At 45.7% G+C, this 20,110-nt stretch overlaps 1 protein-coding gene across 2 annotated transcripts in view; it reads left to right on the top strand.

Annotated features, from left to right (window-relative positions):
* Sh3gl3 (SH3 domain containing GRB2 like 3, endophilin A3) overlaps nt 1-16,562 on the top strand; it is a 126,357-nt gene extending 109,795 nt beyond the window's left edge. For both annotated transcript variants that reach the window (XM_036185873.1, XM_036185881.1), the window contains one exon: nt 15,915-16,562. In XM_036185873.1, coding sequence (XP_036041766.1) covers nt 15,915-16,120 — 206 coding nt within the window. In that variant the 3' untranslated portion in view covers nt 16,121-16,562. The remainder of the gene's footprint in view (nt 1-15,914) is intronic.
* Nucleotides 16,563-20,110: the final 3,548 nt, after the last annotated feature.

The raw sequence follows: 20,110 nt of genomic DNA on the forward strand, positions 1-20,110 counted from the left end.
CTCTTTCCTTCTTGTCAGGCCCCTGCTACGCTTGCTCAGCTTGTAGAGGTTGAATTGAGGCCACTTGAAGCAACAGATGTGACTGAAGGACAAATCCTCAGCCCTTGACACATGCCTGGGTTCCTGCGGGCGAGTTAGGTCTCTGAGAAGTGTTTGAGACAGTTCTTTGGGGCTCTTGAAGCGGATGGTTTTCCTCATATCCGACTCTCAACCTCCGCTCTTTCCTGGTGTCTTTTCTCACAGTCCCGCTCATTCTCGGCCTTCTTACGCTAGCTCTCCAGAGTCTACAGGGTGTAAGTACTATGCACGAGCACTTGGTTTTACCCATCTTCTTTTTTAGAGCTCCTGGTATGTGGTCTGCTTTCAAAGTTGTCGCACATAAAACTTGGACCAAATGCTTTGCTGTGACCTCACAGACATCACAGGCTCTCATACCTATTAGACACACATTCTCTCCATTGCTGCCTTCTGAGTCATTGTCTCTGGCTGCAGGATTTTATTGTGCCAGTGCCCGGCTCTGGTAACAGTTTCTACACTGAGGTAATAGTAACCACCTTTTCCAAGAGACTACTCAAGAAATGAAGGATGGAAGTCTAGGTATAGAGTTTCCCCTTGAGCGTAAGTGACTCCCTCACATCACCTTCCTCCCATCCCACTGGCCAGGGCTTAGTCACATGACACATGCAGCTGGACATCAGATCTTACCTTTAATTCTGTCACCATGGAAAAGGAAGAGGAGGAGTTGGGTAGACATAGTACAACTCCCACATGCATATACTAGAGAGCTGTTGGAAGAAAATGCCTGTTCTGTTACTCACGGCCTTCTGTTGAGGGATGCAGACTCCATTTCTGTTCAAATGTGGCACTTGGGCACAATCTCACAAGCGCTATGGAGTCAAAAGTTAGAATCACTTAGGTGTGGGCAGACATTTTGGTAGAGGGCCAGACAGTAAATATGGTCTCTACAGGGCTGTGTGGTCTCTGTAACAGCTACTGAACTTCCTTGTTAGATCATTGAACATGGCCATAGATGAGGGAATGAGCGATAACTGGGTTTCATTCCTACATTATTTGGCTTACAGCTCACAGTTTACCAACCCCTGACACGACTCACTGGGAAATCTGTGGAGCTGTCTTTCAAGTGTCTGTACACTTGAGTGGCTTTACTCCCGGAAACATACCCTAAAGGAATAATTTAAGCACAGAATATTCTTGTAAATAAACTCTGAGAAATTGTATATGGGAACAACCTGGTGGCGAGTTATTTATCTGTTGACACGTTGTTGATAGTTGGATAATGCTAAGTAGGTTCTGGCAGATTGAGATACTGCATGTCTATTCAAATGTCATAATGTAGGGATTATACAGAACCACGGTTAGGTGTCAAGTTCAATAGAAAAGAAAAACAAAGTTAAGTGGATCCCATGATGGCGTGGTCATAAACACAGCTGCACATAGGCTGAGCTAGGCTATGGGCAGTACTCATCTGTTTTGAAGATATCTTTAACATGGTATTTCAACAATGCAAATCCCGCATTGGGAAAGTCAGCAGCTTTGAAGAAGTGTCAAGGCTGCTTTAAGGAAATCACACACCCTGTTAAGCATCACCACTTTCTCCGGCTGCTAGGAAGTGCACTGCCCCCTGGCTGTCTGCTGGGAATAACTCATCCTGCGTTGCTGGGCCAGCCCAGAGTATGTCTCTTACCCCAGTCATCTGTCAGTAGTACCTGCCTCCCTGTCTCAGAACTCTGGTCATTTGGATGAAATGTACAGTTTTTGTACACTTTATGATTTGCCTAGTTTGGGCCTGAAATGAATCTTTATTCTGAATACGGATTTTTCTAGAAGCCACTTCAAGCTTTCTGTTTAGAAAAGTGGTGGATATAAACAAATGAACAGAAACTTTGGAAGTGAGTACAAGCTCACCCTTCACCTCCAGGATATTGTCTTTGGATAAAGCCGACCCCAGCCATCCAGCTAGTTCTGGCCTTGCCTTCCTCCCTTCCAGCATACACCCATGGGGGCTTTGTTCTTGGAGACAGGATTCCAGGACCTGGGATGAGGTTCACCCAGAACACCATCTCTTACTGGCTGTGAGACGGACCTAGCTTCCTTTGGTCTCAGTCTCAGACTGGTGGTATGGAGACAGGAATTCTGTGAGGAATAAAGCGTCTGAATGAAATGTCAGGAAAAGGAACAGGGTCCCCAGCGTTGGAGGCCTGCAGTATGCTGCTGGTGTCGTCATTGTTGCTTTGGGCATGGGCCTCCTTTCTTCCTCATGCTGATGTCACCGAGAGTGATGATAAGAATAAAACCCTGATAACCAGTAACGATGTTAGCAGCTGCACCAGTGTGGCACTGGTCAGTCAGTCTACTCGATACATGCAGCTCTGATACTGATGGGCCCCATCTTACACATAAGTAAGGGGACTTGGGGGATCAAGTGGGAGTTCTCTGTAGGTCACACAGTCAGTACATAGCAGTAATAGGTACCTTCCCTTGCAGATGTCCTCGTTTATAGCATTAAGAAGGGATGCTCAGGGATGGAGTGTTGGCTCAATTTTGGTAAAATGCTCGCCATGCTAGTGCGAGGACCTGAGTTCAGATCCTCCATGTCCACATGAAAACACAGATGTAGCAGTGTGCACCAGTTAGCCCAGGGATGGGAAGGCAGAGACAGGAGGAATGGCCAGCTTGTTGTACAGAACCAGTGAACTCCATTGGTTCAGTGAGAGACCATGCCTCAAAATTAAGACAGAGGATGATAGAAGACATGTGACAATGACCTCTGGTCTCCACATACAGGTACACACAGACACACACACATACACACGCATGACACAAATGTACACACACCTACATACATGTATACATACATAGATCATGTATACACACCTGCATACATTTGGACATGCACAGACCACATGCACACAAGTACACACAGACACACATGTACACACATGTACACTTGCATAGACCACATACACACAAGCACACACATATGCACATGTATACACACATACACACCCTTCTCCACCCCCTACCTCCCTACCCCCCCCCCCCCAAGGAAATCCTGGCAAGCGTAACAGAATGTTTAGGAGCATTAGGGATGATTTGTTTCAATGATTTATGATCATGGGGTGTGCAGCCAGTGTGTGGTGGTAAAGGACAAATGCCGTGTGTGTCTGGCTTGGTGGAGGGGAACCAGGCCAGGACAAGGGATCCCTTGGCTTCCTCACCTAGCCTGTGTGCTTCCAAGCTTCTGCCTCTCCTTGGCCAGGAGCTCTGTCCCTCGGCAGATGAAACTGTAAGGCAGGTGATGCCCAGCTGGCTTTTAGGACGACTGTATCCAGTTCTGCAAGGCTGTGGAGTCACCCTAATGCCACTGTGGCCATGTGCCTGTGCTGGCCTCTTCCTTAAGTTTCCTTTGGGGTCCCCTTGTCGCATGTCCATCACTGAGCTTTGCTGATTTGTAGGTGGAATTTTTGAGTGTAAAAGGGCCCCGTACTGTTTGTTTCCCAGGCAGAGTTTCAAAAGAAAAGAGCATTTTACAGCCTGCATTAATGGGAAATTACTTTCCATTAGGATTCTGAATGATTTGCCCATAATGTTTATAAAGGAAAGGAAAAATGTCAAGCATTTCACTAACAATTTTAAGCAAAGCTCTGAAGACTCTGCCAGAAACGGATTCCAAGAACATTTTCTTCATCTTTTCTTCTTTCTAGAGGAGGAAAAAGGGCAGAGAGCGTTGAAAGGGTGTAGGTTAGGCGGACTACATCGTGGGCCTGAGATGGAATCACCGATAGCATTGCTAGGTAGTTAGAAGAGCGAAGGATGTGAGCCAGGGTGGAGGAGGGGACTCTACTGTGGAATGATGGAGTGCAGACCCTGGCCAGAAGAAAGGCGTGTCTGTCCAAGCCCTCATGCACATGGTCACGGTGTTTCATCAGTTCAAGTTGTCGCTTTGTCCCCAAGGAGAAAAGGAAGCTGAGCAAAGTCCCTGAGCTGAACTCTGTCCCTGGGCAGGTCTCAGAAGATCATGGGTTAGAGAACACTTGAGACCTGTGTTCCAGAACCTTCCCCACCCCTGGGACCTTGTGTGAGGCTCTGGGTTGTCACTTACTCTACATTAAAATAGAGCAGGCTGTATTTGACCTTTTTACTGTGTATGTATTTTAGCAGTGTTGTAGGCATTAGAGGAAGGCTTTAATACAAATTCAAGGGCAGACATTAGGAGAGAGGCATTTGGGAAAAGGACAGTACACACCCCAGACACAGGCTCAGGCTTCCCCATCACAGCCTCATGCACTTACGGTTTTGGGTTTCGGTGGCATCTCTTCATGAAGCTTTCTTTTTCCTTCTCCACTGAGATTGCTGAAGGTTCTTTTGTGATAGTTAAGGGTTAACAGCCTGAGATCCGATTCAAGTGTGTAGAGAAGGCTGAGCGTCATTAACAGATGTGTGCCATGGGCAGTCAGAACAGGCAAAAATAAATCTCTCAGATGACTTGCGTTAAGACATTTTACTTCTCGTTAGGTATAAAAGAGACTTTTATAAATTTCTTGACACTTTACAGGCTGCTCAGAAATGGCTTCGAGGGCCCCAGTCATTCCTCTCGTGGGTGCCAATCTCCTGGGATTACATTGCAAAATAAACATGTATTCAAAAGGGGAAGGCAGGGCCTCCAAGTTAAAAATGCCATGCACTTTGCAGAGTGAGCATACACATTTATGGACCTAAATTTCCGAAGAGGAAATTAAAACTTCACAGAGTCCTGAGGATGGAGTTTGTTCGGGGAGCAGGCTTGTCACCCATTTCCTCCACAGCCATTTCTGCAGCTCCTGGTAGTAGTCCTGACTCTTGTCATTGCAAGGGCCAGATCAACAAGGGCACAGGGGTCCCACAGTGTGGTTCAGATTCCGACAATTAGGGCCAACTCGGGGTAGATTTCTTGGCATCTCCAGACGGATCTGGGCTTGTGTGGAATGAAGGCGCTGGGCTTCCTATCCTTGGTGCCTTGAGCTCTGAAGGCTGTCTCTGAGCACTTGGCATCCTTAACATCTTAAACATTGTCAGGTTGAGCATCTAATATTCCCGTTAGTGAGAAATCATTATTTGTAAGTAAATTGTAAATTATTATGTTTGTCAATCAGGAGTCAGGAGCTGCTGATATGAGGAAGGATCTGAAGCCCTTTCCTATTTTCCAAGCAGAAGGAGGCATTGGAAGAGAAAGGCTTTCTCATTGTACAGAATAGTTTCCCAGAATTCATCTACATGCTACATGATTCCTGAGAGCCATAATACATAGCCTCTCACCCAGCTTTGGGGATTTCAGTAGAACTTGGTAGAAATGGCTGTGTTATATTATCTCAAATACAGAATATCTTATAGCTGTCTATGTATTTTATAACAACATGGCTAAGCTATAAGCTAAAATTTCAAACATCATAATCCAAATATTAACATAGATGTTAATTTAAAAAAAAACAGTGTAGAAGTCCATTGTCTCTGGGGATTATGAGCAGGGTGGCTGTATAGCACAGTTCCAGGGGATTCTATAAATCCATACAAATGACACCCTGAAGGGGTGATCTATGGCACTTCCCTTCCATGGAGAATGAGAGCCCAGGGCCAGTCTTGATGATTCTTAGAGGAACATCTGGAGTCCTATATTTGTGCAGAGTCTTTTGATTTTCTAGTATTAGTGACTAAGCCATGCTGTACAGAGCAAGAAGTAGCTCTACCCAGGGCCATCTGTCAGCTGCTCCCTATAGCAGTCCCCAGAAAGCCACCTCTGATGACAGCCATGTCTTTCCCATTCCCCATGTCTTGGCAAAAACAACTCATAAACATTGGACCTGGTTTCTAGTTGAGGGGGTCACCAGTCAGGGGGTGACTAAATGGGTCAGCACTTCTGTAGAATCTACACCAGTCATCCCAATAGACAGTGCTTGCCTTTTTCACAATAGGGCACAAGCTTTTTTCTTTTCTTTTCTTTTCTTTTTTTTAATTAAACACAATTGACGACCTGTGTGGATGGTGCAAGGTGTAAGGTTGTGTAAGGTTAAAACAAATTGCATGGCTTATTTCTATGATGATAATGAATAAACTTGCATCCCCCTGATTAGCAATTTCAATACCTCACCTGTGGTAACAAATAGTAGGCTGTTATTTCTAAAAAAAAAAATTTACAGACTTTACTTAGCAGTTTGCAATGCAGCCATCATAGATTAAGATTTAAATTTTAAGTTGGATAATCCCAGTACTTGGGAGGTTCAGAGGATCAGCACAGGGAGTTCAAGGCTGGAGGTGGGGGCAGAGCTTCAGGGAAATTGAGACTCTGATGATCTAGCCCAGAGCTGGGGCCTAGGAACTGCTAGTTTCTGTCTATTCTGATGAATACAAATTGTAATTTCGACATGGTGAGAACAAAATTTTGTGTGTGTCAGAGTTATATGCCAATGTTATATCTTAGTCTGCTATAGGAAAAGTATTAACCTCAAAAGAATTTAGAACTAAACTTTGAGATGATAAGTTTTGGAGCGAGAAAGCCTGAACCAAATATGCACCTTCTAACTCAAAAGAAATAGATTGGTACAGGTTGAGTGTGGTGCATGGCCTAGAGCACATGCTTGACTGCTGTGAATGAGCCTGAGTTAGAAATCAACTTTTGGGGCTGGGTTATGGAGCTCAGTTGGCAGAGCGCATGCCTGGCTTGCATGAAGCCCTGGCTGGATTCCCAGTACTGTGTTAACTGGGCCCAGTGATGTGTTGTTATAATCCCAGGATCTGGGAGGTAGAATCCAGAGCCATTGGACGTTTAAGGTCATCCTCAGCTACATAGGAAGCTTGAGGCCAGCTTGGCCTGGAGACAAGATGAGGGAGGGGGAAGACCAGTGAGGGGAAACAATGAGGTGGCGGGGAGAGAAGAAAAGGGGAGAGAAGAGGAAGAAAGTGTTGAGCTGTGGTTTTGCGCCCACATGTTTAGGAGATAAACTACTGAGTCAAATTCTTCAGGTATAGTCAGATCTCAGGGTGACTGTCTTGTGGAAACAACTTCTAGGACACTTGGGTTTCATTCTGATCCTCTCTACTAGCCAGGCTCCTTCTCTGAGCCTTGGTAGCCCCAGGTGTAGCTTAAGAAGTAAGGCAATACTGTTGAGCATCTGGACTTGAGAAAAGGAAGAGAATGGGAAACAAGTTATGCCCTTCCCCTACCCCTGGCTGCAGCCAAGAAGGATGGAGGGGGTTCTGGGTGCAGAGGGAACTACAGTCCCATCTCTGTCACTTTGTACTTCTGGGTCCTGATTTTGTCCTCTGTGCAGCAGGGGTAGAATTATTCTAAGGATAGAGTTAAAGCCTGTAAATTAGAGGTGCTGGGCACGGTACTCGCTACAGTGTAAGAGGCCACGACACAGCCACTGCTGATACTACATAATCGGTTGTCTGATTTCCCAGCCTACCACAGACTGAAGGCAGCAGAGTAGAAAGGCCCGAGGGACTGCTTCGGGAAGGTCCACTGGCAGCGGGAAAAAGTGACAGGTCGCAACCCCGGCTACAAGGGAGGCAAGAAAAAAAGCTATGTTTTTTAAAAACAAAAACAAACAAACAAACAAAACATGGGAACAAAATCTCAAAAGACACAACAGTTTGGGGCATTTACTAAAAGACAAAGAGTCCTCCTCAGGTCAGTAGCTCCCTGGAGACCCCATGCCTTGTGCTGACAGGGGGTGCTTCCATCCCCCACCCCACCCCCGACTCCCAGAAAGTAGGTGTGTGTGAAGGGGATCAAGGGTGCCTTTTGTTCATGGTGTTTGGACAGAGTGCTTCCCGAGTCTTGAAATTCCCGGAGTCAAGGCCAGCAAATGAGATTTTGGGAAACCCCTTTGGTTTGGTCTGAAAGACAGTCAAGATCAGGCCTGATGGAAGAGCTTTCCTGCCTGAGAAGAGAGCGTCCCCTGCTCACCACCCCTTCAACCTTTGTCTCCCTCATAGTCAAGTGTGGAATCAGTGCTTGAGAACAAGACATGGGACTCGAGAAGCCTAAGGAAGGGGGGGTGGGGGGCAGCGAGGGAGAACAAACCCGGCACTCTGCTCTGCTACAGTGCCCAGGATACTGGTGTCCAGGGAGTGGGTGTGTTTCAGATGGCAGACTCCAGGCACAGGAGGAAGGCCATCCCTCGAGGGTGGTAGGGTTCAGGCAGAGGAGGAGGTTCTCAGCTTTCTGGGGCCTGGGAGCTCCCTGGGATGTGTTCGACTGAGCATCCAGGCTCAGAGAGAGAGAGAGAGAGAGAGAGAGAGAGAGAGAGAGAGAGAGAGAGAGAGAGAGAGAGAGGAGAGAGAGAGAGAGAGGAGTCGAGGTCAGCTGAGACGTGGAGAGGGGATAAACCTTCCCTCTGCTACCTAGAGATGTACAAGGTAGAGTGGTCCTCAAAGCAGACTCTGTCCCGGGTGGGGGTCACAATTCAACACTGCCTTCTCTATCCCTTGCATTGGAGGGCTATGGTAGTAACTAGTCATTGAATTGAATCCCTTGTCTCTGAGGCTGAGGTGTGACTGTGGCCACACACAAGGTAAATACTAACACCGGGGAGGTTTGCACCTGGGTAAGATGAGGCATTATGGGGTTGGATGGCTACTACATGAAAAAAAGTCAACATTTGTGTATGCCCATGACACTTTTGAGTAGGAATTTGGGCAAACTAGGATGAGGTTGAGGGAAGTGTACTGGGAAGAATTTTCCTGAGGTTAAGATGGGACCCTCTATTGTTAGAAAGTGTACCACATCCTAGCCAAGAGGGAATGAAGTTTGTTTTAGGAAGAATATGGTTTCTATCTCTATTGTGTGTGGCTGACAGAAAATATTCTCTCTCTCCCTCCCCCACAAGGTGTAGAGCAGAGCTTGAATAATAAATATTTAAGAGGGATGCTCTTTTCTCTCTGTTCACAAAGACAGACTGTGTTTCCTACCTCTCCTCTCATGGGCCAGGTCTCAGAAGTAAGAGAAAAATAAACACTGCCTCCTGAGGGTGGGTGGAAGGTGCTGTGGCCTTCCCCAGTGGACCCCATGAGGTCCTGGGTGTCTGCTCCCTGATCTAGAGCACACGGATTTGAGCTACCCTAGAACAAACTGTGTGCACCTTTTATCCACGGTTCTAGATGCCAACAACTGCGTGCAAAAGCTGGAGTGGAGGGAGGCTCAGGGCTCTGAGACTGCAGAGACAGAGATGGGATGCTGGCTGGGAGAGCCGTTTTCCTGCCAGGAGTTTTGTGGCAAGGTGCTTATATCTGGCAGTGGGAAACCAAGCACTTAGGCATCTTTCAGATGGGTATTTCAAACACTGAGGAAGCAGAGATTGTCTTGGCTGGCTGGCTGCAAGTTCTGTCTTCCATGATGTGGATTTTGTGTCCTGGAAGGCCCAGCCACTTGCTCCCAGGTGGGCAGAAATTTTAATTCTCTAGCTGGGCTTGCTATGAGTCTCCATTTAGACCAGCAGCGGAAACAGCTTGATCTTTTTCCATTTCCACGGTTTGCCAAAAATGGAAAGAGAGGGAAAAAAAAGATTAATCTTTTTTCCATTTCTTTTAATGGAAAAAAGTGTAATCTTACCATTTTAAGGTAATTCATTCTCTTCCAATGAAAAGCATAGACGGCCCATTTATTACTCACTGGCTTCAGGAAATAACTGTAGTCGATTGAGAGATGAACCCCTTCTTGGAGCCGGTGATTTTCCTTAGCTGTGCCCTCATCCCCTTTGTCCACCCCAAGCTGTTGTCCAAATGCACTGGGGAGTTGGTGGGGTTTGAGAGCCGCATGTGTGGAGGCTTGCTTCCACAGGTAGCCTGGCTTCAGGGCTGGTCTGCTGATGTCTCTTGCTCCAGTCCCACCTCTGAGATGCCAGGTCTGTGTGTGCTGAGCATCTGTGATGTTCTGCAGGTGGCCTGTGGACCCCCAGGCCTGCCTCACTCCAGCCAGCACTTGGTGGATCTGTCCACATTTTGTGGGGAGCAATGGCAGTTACCTCAAACCCCTCTTTGGTTTCATTACACCACATTTCCCCTGGCTCAGAGCACTTTGGGAGCCTGCTGTGACCCAGAGTTCCAGTGAGAAGCGGGGCTGACATCATCCTGGGGTATAATCAAGGAGATGTTTCCATGCTGTGGGCCACTGTCTTCTCTCTCCATGTCCTCCTGTCTAGGAAGTTCTTCTTTTTTTCTAAGTAGCAAGAAACAGCCCCTCCATCTCCATGGATTGAATAAAATTTCTAGGCCCTAAGGTCTTCAAGCCCTGGGCCTTTCGAACCAGAGTCTGCCTGTCTCTTAAATCTTAGAAAAATGTGTCTGGTCCCCGACACAGAAGCCTGAAAGCCTTGACCATCACAGTGTTTCACAACTGAAATAGCAGCGTCTTAGAACTTACATGCTGTACACAAAACACTTGGTTCATGTGCAGGCTCTGCGCTCCCTCCAGGGAGACTTAACCTGGTTGAGGACCCCCGGTAAGAAAAGTGACCCCGAATGAAAAATGTACCAGTAACTATTCCAGAATGTTGTACTGCCACGAGGGTGGTTCAGGCTAGTCCAAGTTCTGATTGGTGTTCATTGGCAAATGTCTCTACATCCAAGGAGTGTGCTTGGTATCAAGGCTGTGCAAAAAGGGGTGCAAAGGTCCCCAGGCTCGGGCAGGGAGCTCCTTCATGGAGTCTTTCTTCCTAGTGGTCTCATGAGATGCACCGTATCTAGTTTCTATTTGTTAGTGCAGTGTGATGTGAGCACTGGCCGCTGCCTCTCTGGGAATATCAAAGTGGGCAATGGTAGTGGCCCTTGCCTATAATGAATGAAGTGAGAAGTGAGTCATGTGTCCATTCCCTGATGAGTTCAGGTGTGTGTGTGTGTGTGTGTGTGTGTGTGTGTGTGTGTGTGTGTGTGTATGAGTGTGTGCATGTATACACTTACAAGTTGGCTTGGCCAACTGTCTCCTACTTAGAATGTGTTTTGGTCACTGCAGGTGGCTGGTAGAGTAAGTGGAGGAGAAAACTAGATAGCCTCACAGTCGGTGTGATAGCCCACACAGTGTCTCAGCAGCATCATAGGTTGTGTCGAAGGTGAACTAGAGTGAGACAGGCCATGGTTGGGGGTCTGGAACATGGGTGTTTCTTTCTGGCTTGATATCAGACATTGTGACCTCTTTCGAAAGGGGGGTTAGTGCAAACCTTCCTGACTGCCTTCTGCCTGGACAGTGTGTGTGTGAGGAGATGCTTTCTGAGCCACTGTCCCACCTCCTCCTCCTCAGGTGAATCCACTAGTGACAGAAACGTGGAAAGAGCCTGATGGGTTTTTTGTTTGTTTGTTTTTACCAGCCACACTGAAGCCGCTGTTCCACAGTGATGCTCACTTTGACTCACATCCCCAAGTTTTCAGTGTGGAACCCTGCCCACCTTCGTTAAGTACTGTGTGACCAAAGGAAAACATGGAAAATAATCTGCTGGACACTCAGTTCCCTAGTGCTTTGAAATCACTGAATGTTTTTCTTTAAAACTTAAGACAATGAAAGTAAGCCCCTGCATTTACATTTGTCTCCCTGGCTGCCATCATTATAACAAAAAGAATTTACTGACTCAGGCTGGGGTGAGGTCTCTCCTGGAAGGAGCCACCCAAGTGCTGTGAACATCCAGAAGGGCCAGGACGTCACTGTGTGGATAGACCCATATTTCGAGAGGCTGGTCAGCCTACAGGTCACCCAAAGGGAGGGGGCTGCCTCTCAGCAGATGGAGAGGCCTCATTCCCGTGGCTTTCTCTTCCCCCAGCATCTGAGGCTCCACACACTTCTAAACCTAACTGTGGACACAGGGAAGGCTGCGATGCTTTTGGTCCTCAGTCCCCCTCCACCAGGTTGGCAAGATCTGGAAATTTTAAAAAGATAACCTACATTACTAGGCCTGCTTTAACAGGTCTGGGAGTCATCCTTGGCCAACCACAGGAATACCCAAATCCATTCCCATTCTTTCTGTCTGGCTTTTCCTCTTGTTTACTCTTTGTGAACCCCAAAGATTTGGTGAGGAAGGAATAAGTCTCTTACAGAAGTTCAACTCTCATGTGAAGTCTGAAGGTCACTGCTCTATTGCTGTGAAGAGATACCATGACTCAAGTCAACTTGTATAAGAAAGCCTTTGGGGCTTGCTTGCAATTTCAGAGAGTTAGTCCATGACCATCATGGTGGGGAACATGGTAGCAGGCAAGCAGGCATGGCATTGGAGCTGGAGCTGGAGCTGAGAGCTATATGCTGATCTGCAGAGAGAGAGAGGAGAGAGGAGAGAGAGGAGAGAGAGGAGAGGAGAGGAGAGGAGAGGAGAGAGAGAGAAAGAGAGAGAGAAAGAGAGAGAGGAGAGAGAGAGAGAGAGAGAGAGAGAGAGAGAGACAAGGCCTGGCAGCACTTTTGTGACCTCAGAGCTGCCCCCAGTGACACACCTCCAGTAACAAGGCCACACCTACTAGTCCTTCCCAAACAGTCCACCAACTGGGAACCAGACATTCAAACATGTGAGCCTTGTTCAAGCCACCACTGGCCTAATAGCAATGGGAAAAGGACATAAAAATGAAAACCATAAAATGGAATGGCAGAAGGAAAAGCATGTCAGATATTTCAGTTGGGATGTTGGAAACTGGTTTTGCTCTGGAAACCCACACTCCCTTTCTAGAATGACCTCTGATGGTTCTGGGTTCAGGAAGGGGCCTAGGGGAACCTTTGCCAACAGGAGGCAGCTGTGGGTGGCAGAGAGAGTCTCCCAATCTCTTTTTGGATGACTGATTTCCAACTAATGCCTCTGGCCTTCATGTGTGTGCAGTCTGGGTTGGGGTTTAGCTTCCTTTCATCCCGTCCCTAGAGACAGTCTTGGTCTCACCAGCGGTCCATGCTCCAAACCTTTCTCCAACTAATGCATCATCTCACTTGGTCAAGGCCTTCAGCTCTTGCCTGTCATTACAGCTTCAGCTCCTCACTGTGGGAACCTCTGAGGTTCTGGAGTGGCTACTGAGAGCTGGAGCAGGAAGCCATGTCTAACCTTAGACATGCCAAGTCCATTATCTTAAGCTAGCCTGGAAAGTGCCCCATATTCACTAACTCATAGGCTTGGGAATTTGTGGAAAATCTTTAGAGTATCTAGAAAACAAAGAAGAAATATTTACCTCCAAAAGGGAAAAAAAAAAATCAACGTAACTGTGTTTCCAAAGCCTGCTTAAGCATTTCACTTTTAAGTATAGGCACAGAAATCTTAAAATAGGAGCAAGTGTATGCCTGCCACAGAGTCACAATGTGGTACTTGAATCAGTATGGACTTTTCAAATGGCCAGTCATTTAAAAAGTCCCTTAAAATTAATTTTATTACTACTCAGAGAAAAAAACACCAAGTATAATCCAGTCAAAATGGAAATTATACAGTGGCTCTAAAGTTTACCTGGATGATTATAAGAATAGCCAGGAAATTTTAAAATGGAATAGTGGCCTGGCCAGGAACTCGCTTTACTAGTTATTAACATTTGCTTTAAAGATATACTGTGAAAAATGATATGGTACTGTTACCAAATGGATCAATTGGACTAAGTTGAAAATCTCAAAATAGACTACAGGGCTCATGATAATTGAATGATAAAGCCAGGTGTGATGGCATACATCTGTAATCCCAACACTTGAGAAGTAGAGGCAAGAGGATCCCTTTAAGTTCAAGGGCTACATAGGAAGACTCTCAATAATAAGACGTAAAAGCAATATTTGAAATCAGTGAAGAAAAAGGATCATTTTAAAATTGTAACTGCTTCAGCATTATTAAAACATAATAAAAATCCCCCCTTTTGCCAAAATCGGAATGGATTAAAAACAGTTGTAACATGAAAAAAAATTAATTAAAATTCTTAAAATTCGGTTCAAGGTGGGGCTGGAGAGATGGCTCAGCAGTTAAGAGCACTGGCTGCCCTTCCAGAGGACCCAGGTTCAATTCCCAGCACCCACCTGGCAGCTCAAGACTGTTTCTCTAGGAATTTTCTGGCACACTCACACAGACAATACATATAGGAAAAACACCAATGCACATAAAAATAAAGTAAATGACTTAAAAATATTCTGTTCAATAACTATTCATGGCTGTAGAGGATAAACTATGAATGAAAGGCCTCATTTACCTTCATCTACTGTCCTGAAATTATGTCTTCCAAAGCAAAGTAGAAAATCTACTACTTGCCAGTTGCCAGCACGAACCACAAAAAATAAAACATACAAACAGATGAGAAGCTGGAATAGTTTGTACCAAACTTGGCAGAAAGAGGCCAGTATTTGGAATATTTGAGGGCTTCTAATTTGTTAAGATAAAGGTAGATATTAAATTGATAGCATATGTCAAGCATCTCCATGGTCTATGATGATCAAATCCTGTTCTAGGCAGTTACTCTCAGGAAAAAATGCAGATGTTCATGTGTGTCTGTGTCAAGAGATGTACATGCTACTTTCTTCAGAGTTATCTGTAACATGAATCTTAGAAGATTTTATTAATAAAAAATCCAGAGTCAGATATTGGGGTGAAAGCTGAAAGATCAGAGGGATAGAATAAGCCAGCCACAAGTTCTTACTGCTAGAAAATCCTCAGCCCAAGAGAGAGCTACTTCCTGTATACTCATGCCTATATACTTTTCTGTGCCCTGCCATCTTACTTCCTCTCTCCGCCCAGCTCTATCACTTCCTGTCTGTCTGTACAGACCTCCAGACCGCTATGGTTAGTACTGGGATTAAAGGAGTGCATCACCACGCCTAGCACTGTTCCCAATGTGGCCTTGAACTTACAGAGATCAGGATGGATCTCTGCCTCCCGAGTGCTAGGATTAAAGGTGTGTGCTACCGTTACCTGGCCTCTATGTCTAATATAGCGGCTGGCTTTGTCCTTTGATCCCCAGGCAAGCTTTATCTGTTAGAGCACAAATAAAATGTCAGCACAGTGACCTGTCAAAGCTGAGAAAAACTGAAAGAGACAGGAAGAGGAAAGAGGGTGGGAGGAAGAAGAAGAAGGGAGCAGGGCAGAGGAGAGACGAGAAAGATGGAAGGAGGCAAGGAGAGGATGGAGGGAGGAAGGAAGGGCCACAAATGTCCAGTCATAGACTCGGTGAGATCAGGTGTGCTCAGAAGAGACTGGCCGAGACAGATGCCAACAGTAAAGGACAACTGGGACAGGTGGCAGCTGGCCAGTAGCCGGTAGTCGTGTGTGGGGCCAGGTTCGCAGCACTAAGTACAGAATGTTATTTAATGAAAGCAAGTACATGGAAGTATATTTACAAATACAGAGTCATACAGACACCTGGCATTCGCAGGCTTCATGATGCTTTTCTCTGAGTCAACAAGTGAGAGTTGACTTGTCCCAAATCTGCATACACATTTTCTCTTTTACAGTGACCATGTTTTATTTTGGGGGAAAATGGTTGTTGTGAGAACCCTTAACCCCATTAGTCGTCTCTGTGAATATTTGTATTCCTGTTCTGGCTCCTCTCTCCTGGTCCCCACACCATCACCCCAGCACCCCTTGTCCTTCGGCTCCCTCAAGGACCATCCTGTCATCACAGGGAAAGTCTGAGCCTTCTGGAGCCAGGGCTGGGACCTGCTGATTTGCTCTGGGCCAGGCTGAGTGGAGGTGGGCTGGGCATGTGTCCTCGTCCTCAGAGGGCTAGGAAGACAGCACTGGGTACAGGGGGTTGCCAGAGGCAGCTGGAGAGCTGAGGAGGCTGGAGGAGGCCAGGGACCACAAACAGTACCCAAGACCAATGGCAGCCAGCTTTGGAGTGGGCAGGGAGCAAGCACAGGCTCCTCCCCCATTTCTTGTTTCCCTGGGTGATTGTCGTGTTAACCTGTTCTTTTTGTCTCCATATCACATGGACAGGTACTCACATTCCTGAGGATCAACCCTGCTGTCGTGGTCTCTATGACTTTGAGCCAGAAAACGAAGGAGAATTAGGATTTAAAGAAGGGGCCATCATCACATTAACTAATCAGATAGATGAAAACTGGTACGAAGGGGTGTTAGATGGGGAATCCGGCTACTTCCCCATTAATTACGTGGAAGTCATCGTGCCTTTACCTCGGTAAATGTGTCTTTTGGACCTAATTTCCTAACTGAAATGAATGTGCACCAGTGTTCTCTCAGTGTGGTGTTCTGTGGCATCCTCACTCTCTGGCCCATTTAATCACTTTTGTATGTGTGTTTTCTTTATAATGTATTTTGTATCAATTTAATTTGTATAACTGATTTCTTTGTCCTAACTTATAAAGATAGTTTTCTTCTTGTTCTAAAAAGTCATTGGTTCAATGTATTTGCTTCCTGTTGCTAAAAAAAAAAAAAGTAAATTGCGCCCACTACAGATATGTGAACAAATGGCCTTTGTAGTCCTTAGCTGCAGTGGAATGCACCCTTTGCAGCCGAGAAAGCTAAAGCTTCTGTTCCTTGAGATTTTGATGGCATCCAGTCTTTTCCTGTTTTAAGCTACCTGTGAACAGCCCAATAAACAAGACACACTGTGTTCGTAAAGACTATGGTTATTATTTTTTTTTTATGTTAAATTGTTTTTTAAGCATGGACTTCAGCACAAGCTCTTCCTGTACCCTTGGCTGACCTGGGTCCTAAGCAGGGTCCTTACATGATGGCTATAGATCAGGACCAAGAGGGGGGCGGGTGTGGACCTTTTCTTAGCCACTGATTTAAACATGGTTAATTCTCTTCTCAGCTCAAGACTAGAAAACCTTCTTGCCTAGTGCTAAGTTTATGAAACAGCCCACCTCAGGCTCTGTCTGCTGTCACATATGGGCAGGTAGGTTTTCAAGGAGTCCCATTGTGGATGCTGAGGGAATAGCATGGTTTGTTAGGCTGAGTGTCCAATAATTTAGGTTTACAGAATAGCCCTGGCCTTAATCTGAGTATGACCTTGTCATGTGCTATGGCTTGGCAGTCCACAGCAACCCTGCCACACAAAGAAGAGGTGGTCGTCACTCCCCTTTGCAGAGAAGGGGAGTCATGAATGGCTCGCCCAGGACTAGACAACCATGTAGTAGCAGAAGCAGAGTTTGAGCTCTGATTGTGTGATTGATGCTGACACACAAGTGCTCATCAGTCACTGTGACCTGCAGTGTTGATCACTGGTACCAGAGAAGGTGACCTAAGTTGGGTTTCCTAGTCTCCTGAGGTGGCTTTCTTAACAGGTTCCTCTGTGTGTGTGTCTGTGCGCGCACGCTTGCATACACCTCGTACATTCAGTGTCTATGGGAAATGGCAATTCTTAACATTCACTGGATACTTATGATGTGCCGGGTGCTTCTCAAAGCAGCGTCTGTGAAATCCTCAGACACCATCCTGTGAGGTCCATCTGATGCCCATTCTTCAGATACTAGGACTGTGCCACAGAAATGCCAAGTCACCTTTCCAGTCGCACAGTTAAGTGTCAGAGCTGAAATCTTAATTCACAGTTATCTCCCATGTCCACGGTCTTCACCCTTCTAGAATAGTTCTCATTACATCTTTTCACGATGTAAATTCACAAACAAGCCTGTTTTTATCCCCGGCTTTTACTCTTCATTTGCTACATTAGAAATGTACCAATGAGAAAACCAGGGACACTCTTGATGCTTAGTATTTGCTTTGATAACTTGTTAAGGGAAATAAGCAGTAACTGGAGTTAGTTGGGAGCTACAGATTAATTTCTAATAATAACTGAAAAATTCCAGCAATTTACATCAGATCACTTTAAAGCAATTGAAAATAGGACTCGGTTAACCGCCAGATAGCTGCCGAGGAGGGGGCGCGGGAGTCACGCCCGGGCAGTGACTGTGCTGTACACTCTGTGTCGTCATGAGCTTGTGGCCTCAGCTGTTTGGCAGGGTCCCATGGCTACATGATGCTTGTGGAGAAGGCTGGCAGATAACACCTGGCTCCTGGCACACACTTGACACCAACTTCTTCTCACCAGCTGTGTGTGTGTGGGGGGGGGGGGGACGGGGACATTTCATTGTGAGCTCCTGCCTCCAGGCACTCACAGCTTCATGGGCACTTATGGCCTTCTCGATTTGCTTTCTGCGGCTGCAGTGAACACTGAGCAAAAGCAACTCGGGGACAGGTTTGTCTTGCAGACTGTGGCCGTCCATCCTGGAGGGAAGTCAGGCAGGAACTAAGCAGAGGCCCGGGGGAGTGCTGCCTCCTGGCTCGTTCTGTCTTCTCTGTTGTATAAACGGGAGCATCAGCCCAGTGGTGGCATTGCGTACAGGATAACTTGATGGGCATTTTCTCAACTGAGGCTCCCTCTTTCCAGGTGACCCTAGCTTGCGTCAAGGTGACAAAATAACCACAGAGCACACCGCCCAGCTTGTGTCGTGTTTTCTAGCCTCATCGTGAAGAAAGTCATGTAAATTTCCTTTTCTTGGAAAAAGTGTCCATGACCTTTCAGATGCCAAAACAATTCTGAACATTCAAGTAGCTTTATTTTTCTAATTGTAAAAGGCAATGCAGATAAATTACAGGAAAATTCAGGCTGTCTGCAAAGTTATAAAGGAAAGTGGAAATCACCTTTTTAGTCCACAACCTCAGAAGAATTGCTGTTGGGACGACTTGCATTATGTCCTTCCCATATTGCACCTGCACACTTCTGGAGTCACATGTGTACATGACTGGGAGCGTGTATTGTGATTTCAACTTCACATGTAAGTCTTTGAACTAGCTATATAGTATTTTATTGTGTGGGTACATAAATAACAACTAGGTTTCTGCTCTTACACATTCCCAGTTTTCTGGTCAATTATAGTGTTATGCATCTTAAAGTTATTTTATATGGAAATGGGTCAAAAGGACAAGCAAACTGAACTTGGATTTATGTTATTTGTTGTATTAATTGACCTCCTTCTTAAAGTGCCTATATTTCCTAAAGGTTGTATATTTGTTGCTTTTCCATAATGTGTTCTATGATATCTATATTACCACCAACAATGTTGTGGTATCCCCCATTCTCCAGTCCTTCACCACTTGTTATCACTTGTCTCTGATGTGAGGTGACACAGTCATTTACCCTTTCTGCTGGGGATGTGCTAAATATCTTAAACCTAGAGTAGATGCTTGAAACTAAGTACTCAGTGATTTACACACACACACACACACACACACACACACACACAGAGAGAGAGAGAGAGAGAGAGAGAGAGAGAGAGAGAGAGAGAGACAGAAAGAAACAGAGACAGACAGACAGACACAGAGAAAGAGAGAGATACAGACACAAACAGGAGAGAGACAGAGATACATGCATGTATACACACACACACACACACACGAGAGAGAGAGAGAGAGAGAGAGAGAGAGAGAGAGAGAGAGAGAGAGAGAGAGAGAGAGGAGACAGACAGACACAGAGACAGAGAGACAGATACAGGCACATAAGATAGAGACAGAGGTACATGCATGTATACACACACATACACCACAGATTCTGCCCATGTGTATGTACACAGACTTAATGCCCTTCCATCTTAACTAAGCATGGGATGGTAAAATAACACAAGTTTTTTTTTTTTTTTTTTTTAACTTCATAATTTCATAGATTTTATCACAGATTTTTTTCAACTTTATCACATGATTATTTTACCTTTTAAGAAGTTCATAATTTTTGCTTAAATGAAAAACTCCTTACAGCCTTTCCCTGGCACATCCAAGATGCTACCATCTCCACCCTTGTACTGATGATGTACTAATAAGGTCATGCTCAATACAATAAGTATTGCTTAAACACAAGCACTGTTATACCACAGCAGTAGATGTGAAAGCAGAATCTTACTAAGTGACTGCTGAGCAGGTAGTGTATACTGTGTGGACACACTGGACATCTAGACAACCCATGTCCTGGGCGTGATGGAACAAGACAGTATCTAACATGATACTCAGAGTGGTCTGTAAGCTATAACAAGGAATTGCTCATTTCTGGAATTTTCCCATTTAATATTTCCAGATTGCAGTTACCCACTAGAAACTGTGGAGACCAAAACCAAAGATAAGCAAACCCACCACACCCCGCTGTGGTTTCGATTTGCTCTTTCCTGATTGGTGATACT

The sequence above is a fragment of the Onychomys torridus genome, chromosome 1 (genome assembly GCF_903995425.1).
Source record: "Onychomys torridus chromosome 1, mOncTor1.1, whole genome shotgun sequence".
NCBI lineage: Eukaryota > Metazoa > Chordata > Mammalia > Rodentia > Cricetidae > Onychomys > Onychomys torridus.